Source organism: Eufriesea mexicana, unplaced genomic scaffold (assembly GCF_001483705.2).
Source record: "Eufriesea mexicana isolate 0111107269 unplaced genomic scaffold, ASM148370v2 scaffold944, whole genome shotgun sequence".
NCBI lineage: Eukaryota > Metazoa > Arthropoda > Insecta > Hymenoptera > Apidae > Eufriesea > Eufriesea mexicana.
Window position 1 is genome coordinate 70,042 of NW_016909080.1, and position 10,108 is coordinate 80,149.

Consider the following 10,108-nt stretch of genomic DNA (forward strand, 5'->3'; position numbering starts at 1 on the left):
AGCTACTAATTATGTAAGAATGAATGTAAATAATATTTCTGTTACTTATATAAATTCATTCAGCTGGGAGTTATTTAAATAATTTTATAAACAACGAAAAGATAAACGATAAAGATAAATATAGTTTTATTTTTAAGACTTGGAATTTAGATTATTCGTAAATTTCATTCTCGTACAGTACGTAAACTGAGTTAATAAATAAACTAGAATTTTCCAAATCGTGACACACGAGTATAAAATTGAATCCGAAAGTTAAATAGACAGACAATCGTTAGACTGCATAAAATTCCCCGATCATCCACGATATTATTACTCGTCCACCGATCATTCTACAATAAAATTATTTTGCCTCAAGAATCAGTTTCTGGTTCTATTTGTTTCCGTACAAACGGCGATAAGATCGATCTCGATCACGGAATGCAGAATTCGTTTGTCGGCTAGACAAAATAGACATTGCGTCACCGGCGCGGACGTCGTCGATGATGGCGCCTATGCACGACGAGGTCGCCGAGGGTGCGTTTCTCTGCTGCACGTTGCGCAAAGGAAGTCTCGATTTTCCACCACCGACGAATTCAGCCCGCCAAATTCGCCGTCGAACCTCTTCCACTGTCTGCCACTGTGAAGAAATAGCAGATAGACGGCACGACGATGATCGTCGGTCCGATTGGACATCGGCCATCGCCCCGACGAGAGGCAGAAACTGGCATTTGAGTATTGCAAAACCGACCTCGTTTCGTTAGAAAGTGTTCCTCTTCGCTTTCTCGCTGGCAATCAGCTCGTTTGTGTTTTTAATCCACGAATTTGTCTTCGGCCACACGACTCGTGTTCGCTTGAGGCTCGAGACGAGAGTGTGTCTTGTCGCAGCCGAGGTTACGCGAGGGTTGAAAGTCGACGAGGACAGTGTGAGATTATCGAATTGAAGTTTCGTATACGGTGTGAATTCGTTTCCTTTAAGCTGTTGTTTCAAAGTACGCTATTCGTTCCAAAGGTATTTATAGAGCGCCCACGTATACCGAGAAACCGTAACTCACTGGCGTTATCCGCGAGGTACCTGTCTTTCGTGATTTTGTGAATGATTAGAATATCGGTGGAAAAAAGAGATAAGAGTTGGGTTTAATCTTATGAATATGCAAAGTAGACACGTGTGTCTCAAGAATTTTTCATCCTCGAACCTTTTGGTGATTTAAATTTAGTCGAAATGAAGAAATTTCTTTTATCAATATGAATTTATTCCTATCATTCATGGGTAGCAAGTAATTGATTGTATGAACGAAATTGGTGTTTATATTAACGTATAAATAGGTACTTACAGTGTCACCAAATGTAGCGCTATAATCATATTTTAAGTTTAAATTGCTGGATTGTATATTAGTACATCTCAAGTACTAAAACGGTGTTATTAAGAAATAAGTCGGTACGCGTAAAAGTCACGATAAAATTTTTCTTTTTTAATCAATTCTATCGCAGAATACGCGGAGATGTACCGATACCGTCCGACCGATACCGGGTACAAATGAGAGGCAACGTTGTCCAGTTGACTCTGAAACAATCGCAGAAGGACGACACGGGACATTATGCTCTCGTGGCAACGAGAGTAGGTCAAGGATTCGACAAAGGATCTTCAAAGAGAATTCACCTCAGCGTAGACGAAACGATCTCAGAAGAGGGTGATCCACCGATTTTCCTACGAAGATTGACGGACCTCGCAGTTAAGGTTGGCACCAGGACTAGATTCCTCGTGGAAATTCGAAGTTCGACCACACCGAAGGTAATTGCCTATGCAATTATAACCTACTTAATCACTCAACGACTAATTCGTTTAAACACGCCCTACCTTTAACCGACTGAATGCCAGGTGTCATTGGAAAAGTTATCGCAATGTACCAAACGACGAGATCGTGTCTGTTTAGATTAAACAAAATTTCATTCTCCGATTCACAATTTAATTCAACATTAATTATATATTTCATTTTACTTTGTCTCTTTATTAAACAATTTTCATTTATTTTAAATACCACCAAGTCTGAGATCGCACCTTTCTTCGACGCAAAAGCTGAATAACTAGATCATTCTACTAGGCTTTGGAACGGTTAATATTCGGCATAAAAATTAAAATAGCCCAAAGTAATCAAACAGAAGAAAACCCATCGCTTCATGAGGCCTAAAAGATTAAGTCACGATCTCGAATAATTACCTCCGCGTAAAAGTAACTCAGTTCTTTTCGCGTCCGCAGTAAAGTAATTCACGCGACAGTGACACCTTTCGAAGTGATTTTCAAAGCACCTGGTCGAACGCGAAAAATCGACCGATCGATCAGAATTGGAAGAAAGCACGAGCCCCGTACGTTCCAAAATTGGTAGGCCGGGGTAAGACAACGAGGAATCCGTGCCAACGTCGGTGATTAACCCGGAAGGGTGAGTCGAAATCACCCGGTGACTTATTGCGACGGGTTTCTGTTGGTTGTTCTATACCCGCGACGGCAGACGAAGCGGGAAACGCGCGCTAAAAGGGAGCCAGCGAGGTCCATGACCCGGGATTCAGAGACGGAAGAGCAGAAAACGAAGATCGTTACGCTGTCTTGTGCGTCGTATTACGACTATTATTACGCGCGCGCGTATACTATGGCCTGAAACTATGCCCGCCGATCGGCTAAATCTGCGTGCTTTCTGCCGCTGCTGCTCGAGCCCGTAAAATTTCAAATGTTCGTTTTCCGCCGCGGTGCTCTCTGACCGGATTGCGTAACGCTCGAGGGTAGAGAATCCGAGAGATTCGAAGGAACGTTGGAATTTCTTGTCTCGCGTGTAAGAACATCGCTGAAATCGCTTTTCGGATGGTCTCGGATATTTCTGGATTTTGGTATTCACGGGTATTGTCTGTAGGTAGTGTTAAAGATAGAGTATGTTTGTCAGAAATATAATAATTATTCTGACGTAGACATTTGGGTTGTAAGAAGATGGAGGAAAAAGGAAAAGGATTGAATGAAAGGAATGTTAATATTAGTGCTGGCAGTAGCAATAGGGGTGAGAATATCAGAGATTTTATAGTTTGTAATTATTTATGCATTATTCGAAACGTCTTCGAAGACTTCGTATCTTCGAGTCCTCCAAACAATCAAAGTCTTTGGAATGCTTGGAATCCTCTATGTCTATAGTTCCTCTGTCCCGTCTGCAGGAGCAGCGTGACTTCTATATTCAACCCCTTTGCAATTCGAACTTCACTTTTAAAATCCTGTTGTTCCTAAAATCGAAATCTCATTGCTCTAAATTCCTGGTACGAAGAATAATATAAGTATACCTCAAAGTCATCCGTATCACGTTTCAACTAAATTCCTTTATTCTAAAATCATACGTCATCTTATCAGCTCGTATTACTCAAAATTGTCGTATTATTTCAATACCAAATCACAGTTTCAATCTGTATTTTAACACGATGCAATGTTAATTCAAAATTCAATTTATAATCATACTCCTATCATCCCGAGTTTATCACTTGATCTCTTTCCAACCCCTATATCTCTGCACATGTACAATTACTCATTCAATTACGCGTTCTATTACGTACAAACACAAATTAAAATACTTCCAATTCCAATATGAAACAGCAATCTTGGCATACCTCGATTGCAAGATCGAAGAACCAATTACTCAGAGTCATCATCGATACGTCTCTCAACCACCGCGATATCGAACCTTATTTCATATCAAACGTTCGAGTAGAGTACATGCGTAACTCGTCTACCTGTCGTTCATTTTCCACGAACGCGTGTGGTGTTTGACAGGTCGCTGACGTCAGCGGGCTCGTCGCTGCTTAAATCTCTCAACGCGTCGTTGTTGAATTCCAGATCACTTGGCACAGAAATGCTGAGCCGGTCCACGCGGGTTCGCGTTTCTCTTTCGTCCACGAGGGGAACTTCTACTGCGTCGATGTGGCACCTGTCACGGTCGAGGACGAAGGACATTGGACCTGCATGGCAGAGAATCGTGGTGGACGATCATCCTGCACGTCTCGGCTCACTGTGATCGGTAAGGACACTCATTTTCGACCAAATCCGCGAAATCACGAGGGTAGCATGGGTTTACAGAACTCGAGTAGTGGCAGCTCACTATTGCAGTCCCTTATAGTCAGAAATAGACACGAGCCGAACGTTTATAGCGTTTTAGGATTCGGATGGAGGAATAGCGAATCGTGGGCAAAGAAGTTGGCAAATTCCTGTAGTGACCCTAACTTTGAATGCTTGTCAGATTTTTCTTCTAATGCTACAATTATCAGACTAGATGACACTATACCGGAGTTACCATTTTTTAATTTTTTATTATAATTTCTATTGTTTCTTTAATATATGTACTACGAATTATTCGATATTTTCTCTTACTCTTTTAAGTTTTCCTTTTATTATTCCATCTAGAGGTCTGTTAACATGCCAGGGTAAGTTTAATGTTAAATAAGTTCCACCTTTCACTTTCTTTCGACAGGATAAACGTTGACTTTTATCGAGACAGAAATACATATAATTATTTCTATTCATTTTCATTGACTCTGGTCAATAATTGTATATCTAAAGATTTGAATATACAAAGTTTAATAGAATGTCTTTTAAGTAATCTTACGATTAGTTGTACCATCAAAGAATACAAATTTGGAGTAATTTGTTGCTAAATCTTAAACAGATATTTAGATTAATCGATGACCAATATACTTCTTTCTAACTGTTCTGTCGTTCTTTTTTTTTTTTTTTTTTTTTGAAATTGTTTTACAGTTCCGAAAGCTTATAAGAGACCAGAATTCGTGGAGGAGCTAAGAGCTCTTCTCACAGAGACAGGTACAGTGTCGTTGGAGTGCAAAGTTGTTGGTGTGCCTACTCCGGTGTTGAGATGGTTCAAGGACGACAAAGAAATCAAGGCTGGTGATGTCTTCGCTTTAACTGCCAACCCCGATGACCCAACTTCCCTTGGCATTTATACTTGCGAGGCAGTGAACTGCATGGGAATTGCTTATTCCTCTTCAAAAGTAAGTCACTCTACCTGTTCTAAAATTAATTATAATTACACTGTTCGACACGAATTTTGATCCGTAATATCCATTAGGTGATTCTTGTAGAGTTCACATTCCTGAAAACGAATCATTCTGTGAACTTTTATCCTTGATTGTTTTATTAAAGGAATCAGCGAGGTATCAACAGCTGGCATTATTCATAGAAAAGGATACAGAAAGATGATTTATGAACTCGAATTATGTGCTTCTAATATGACCTGATAAATTGACTTCAAAAAGAAAATAATTAAATTATATACATTCTGTAATTAATTTATGAACATTTATAATAGCATAATCATAATATCATTTTAGAAATTAATTTCTTAGTAATTAATTGATTATTAGTGATTCTTACGCGGAGTTTTCGAACTGTTTCCGAAGATTGTAATGGTTTATCTTAATAACTGTCTCTTATGTAATTAATTTATAAAATGCATGCACGCATTTTAAGAATTTTACCCTTGGGCATGTTCCCATATTATTTATGACCAAATTTTATTTCTCGTTAAGTTCACAATAAAATATTTTTTCCGACAAACATTCCGGTCGTTGTAACTAAATCACGTACGCCGTCAAATAATTGTTAATAACAAATTAATTAGCATCAAATTGTTGTCAAAAATTGGATAAGAATGTTGCTTAAAGCTTAAGCTTTGCGATAAAGCTATAAAACTTCATAAATTATTCACAGAAATTGAGTAATTTTTTAATTCTCTAATCACCTTCTGTATTCATATATATGTCGCTTTAGACGACCTCTATGCATAAATATTTTAATATTTGCACTTTTTGTATATTACTTCAATTCGACTAAAAGTACAGAGGAAATACAAATATTTTATCATACATATAGGTATCATGGAAATTTAGCCCATGGAAACGCGAACGCAATTATAATTTATAAAAACAAATAACTATCAAATTTAATATTAATAACAAATTAATATTGTTAATATCAAATTGTTCACAACGTAAGTTTATAATAAAAGTTAAAAAATTAACAAATTACTGGTTATTACTTGAACTTATAACGCTTTTACGTTAAAATATACCTATAATTTATAAAAAGTTTATAAATTATTTATTTATGTCATTTTACTGTTTCGTTTCTCCCGCCCTACGCGTCACGTGGTTTTCAATTCTGTAACTTCGATCAGCGCCATCTATGATTTTGGACCAAATGATCAGGAAAGTGATAGGAATATAGAATGCGCAAGGAGGTCGTCTATACCTGGTCACGTGGTTAGATAAGGACGGAAGGCGGGTAGAAAAAGACAGAAAGGCTCCGGCAGAGAAAATTAACTAATTACTCAATTCCGGCTAATAATTTATGAACTTTTATAACCTTGTCGAAAAGCTGAAACTCTGAGCAACATTCTCATTCTACTTTTGTACATAATTTGTTGCTGATTTAAATGTTATTAATAATTATTTGGCGGCGTGGGTAATTTGAAAACAACGCCGAACATGATGGTCGGTCAAATTATTTAATTGTATTAAAAATTAGAAGAAAAATATGATCGAAAGTTATATGAGAAGATGCGCAAGAATATTCTTTTTATAATGAATGCATAAAAGTCAGAAATTAATTTCTTGAAAGAAAGTTATTAATGAGAAACCATTGATATATTCGGCAATATTTCGAACACGCCGTGAAATAGTAATTAATAATCAATTAATTAAGAAGAAGTTAATATCGAAAAGTATATGTGAAAGTTCGCCAAGGATCTGGCTTTACGGTGAGATTATAAAAGTTCATAAATTATTCACAGAAATTGTGTAATTTGTTAAATTTCCGTGGCCGAATTGATTTATTAGAAACCTCAGGTTCCGTAAGACGAGCACAGATGGCGCCAGGAGAACGCTTAAACCACATATCGTGATGGCGGACCAAAGAAAAGAATAAAACGACATAAATAAATAATGCACGTTCTCTTTCCTTGTTTTTATTCACTTAACAACGCCATAAAGTTTTTTACATTCTTTAATAAGTTCAGCCCACGGAATGGTTTTAATTGGACAGTCAGCATTCTCTTCTCTACCTGGCAGACGAGAAATCTGCAATGGTACGTATGTCAATACAATGGTAAAAGCTCCTGTATTATTCACCGAAATTGACTAATTTGTTAATTTTTCTCCAAGAGAACAGGAGAGTGCATAGAAAATAGGAAAAGAATTGCAAGAAAACGCAAGAAACATTGTTGCGTCCATGGAGGTATGCCTGCATCAAGCAAAAGAATGTAAGTTTTTGTATTAACATAACCTTAAGTTGTAATTAAACAGTGTAATATATAAGCCATTGTTTTTCTATCTTTTATTAGTGATAGCAGAGCCTGATTGTAAAATGACAATATCCTGTTGAAGTGAATGGACACGTGCAACAGGAAAAAAATATTGGACTCATGGAATATCATCAGCATAGAGTCACTAGGTGCCAAATTATTTTTTATGCGAAGAAAATATTAAAACAGTAATGCAAGTATGTAAGGTTTGATATGTCCATTTGATTTTAGGTTGGCTGGCCTTATAACATACAGGATAGACATATTTGATGGAGAAATGAAGATTGAGAAAAAGAAGGTGGATGTGGCAGATAAAAAGGGATTAAAACTAAATTGCATGATGTTATCTTGTATCAACATGATATGGTGAAAGGTACGTTGTGATCCTGATCCGAATAAATATTGATATCAGTGGACAAAGCCACTGACGAACGCTAATGTGTTAAGTTTCAGAAAGTTGGCGCTAAATTGTATAAAGAAAGGGGAAAAGTTCAAGTGGAAGCAGTGAGAACAGGAAATACATATGTAAAATCAAGAAACAGAAAAGGGGCAGCATATCTATGAACATAGAAAGATGTGCGACATCGATGATTGGGTCATGCAAATATGAGGATCATTGAAGAGATGGAGAATGAACAAATGGTAATAGTTATAAAATTTAAGGATAAATTGAATATAGAGTTAATATAAATATTGCATTAAGGCACAAATGTGTAGAAATATCTATAGGAACATGGAAAAAGTAAAAGCAACAAGAATACTGGGGCTGTGGCACATGGAATTGATTGGGCCAGTGAAGCTAATGTTAAAAGGACATAAAGGTATGTCTTATCTGTTGATGGTTATTTGAGAAAAGAACCATTTGGTTGACTGATTTATAAATGACTAAAAATTTAATATGAAATATTGACGATGGATTTTTTTTTATTATAGGAAACTTACAAACATGAGTAATATTTATATGTAAGAGCCAGTCACTAAGGGTAAAGTAGTAAGTATTAGTTAATAATGTTTCAATAGATTGTATATCTGTTTTTAAAAATTTAACCGATATACAATATTTACTTTCTAAATTTCTATATTAATATATTAAATAATTTCTAATTTGAATTGCAATAATAAATAATAAATTTTAATAAATTTGATTTTAAAAACATTGTACATGAATAAAACTAATATATTTGTTATAACTAGGTTGTAATGAAAACAACTGTTGGTGATATTGAGGCAGAATTATGGGTCAAAGAAACTCCGAAGACATGTAGAAATTTCATACAATTATGTATGGAAGGTTATTGGGATAACAATATATTTCATACACAAGGTGGTGATCCTACAGATACAGGAGAAAGTTGTAAAATATATGGAGAGCCATTTAAAGTGAGACCATATTTAAAAGTAAAATGAATTCGTTTTTTCTTCAAGAATAATTATTAGATATATGTGTTTTAGGACGATTTTCGTACAAGATTACGTTCCTGTGGACGAGGTTTAATTGCTGGTGGCTATGCTGGAGAAGATGACAATGGTTTCCAATTCTTATTTACTGTTGGTTCCACATTAGAATTGCATAATAAACATACAATCTTTTGTAAGGGTACTGGACAAACTATATATAACATGCTTGAACTTGAAGAAGCACTTGTAGATGAGGTAAATTTAATGTTTACAAGAAAATACATCAAGAATTGATATAAATATAATATTACCTCCTTTTTGTAGAATGCTAGACCATTTTATCCTCCAAGATTGATAAAAATTATGATATTGAACAATCCATTTTCTGATATTACACCAAGGATAATAGTACAGGAAAGTGAAGAAGCAAAGGACAATTCAAAAACTAAAACAGCAGCAATAAAGTAAAAATCATATATGTTTGCAGAATTTAGCCCTGATAGTATTGTTCTTTGTAATAAAAAATATTGTTACAGAGATTTCAATATTCTATCATTTGGTGAAGAAGCAGAGGAGGATGAAGAAGAAACTGTGATATTAAATAAAAAGTTTAGTGATAGGTACAAATCAGCGCATGATCATTTAATTGATGAAAGTGACGACGAAGTAAAAACTAAAGAAGAGTTAGAAGTTATAAAGAAAGAGAAAGAGTTAGTGTTTACATTATAACTATGTTATAGAAAGTGGAATTTTTATTGACTTGTATTATATAATCTTATATTTATATTTTCACAGCAATGAAGGAAAGGATAAAAAGTAAATTGAGAAATACAAAAAAGTTTCCGAAGAAAGTAGAAAATTATAAAATAGATGATGTTGAAGATGATAAAGATATAAAGGAAAATGAATAGGAAATAAAGAACTTATGAGGTTTAGGACGAGAGAAAGCCGCGGAGATGCACGATAAGAGAGATAGATACAAGAAAGACCAATATCTAGAATTATTAGGATAAGTCATATATTTGAATAGAATCATTTGCAGTAATGTATATGTCTATAAATATTGTTACATTTATATATGGACATTATAATGAAAATTATTAAGTGTATTTATTACGAAACATCTGTTTCTCTCAACAGTCCGTGGTACGGACATCTACTCAGATTCTAATGACTATATATCATTGTTTATTATGTTGTTAACATTTAACGTTTATATGTGAAACTTTCGAAATGAATAGAAAATACTTTAGCATATAACTATTGCAGTTTTATTTTCTTTTTACCAAGAACAAAGCCACTCATCTTCATCTGTGACCTCATGTTCGTCTATATTTAATTCATCAACTTTAAAAATTGCATCGTAAAGGTACAGCCTTAGCGAGCTTTCTAAT

At 35.1% G+C, this 10,108-nt stretch overlaps 1 protein-coding gene across 1 annotated transcript in view; it reads left to right on the forward strand.

Moving 5' to 3' along the window:
* Positions 1–10,108, forward strand: part of LOC108547126 (titin homolog) — an 85,714-nt gene that overhangs the window by 15,476 nt on the left and 60,130 nt on the right. Inside the window, 3 exon segments of the mRNA XM_017899512.1 lie at positions 1,468–1,768; positions 3,842–4,022; positions 4,757–5,007. Coding sequence (XP_017755001.1) covers positions 1,468–1,768; positions 3,842–4,022; positions 4,757–5,007 — 733 coding nt within the window.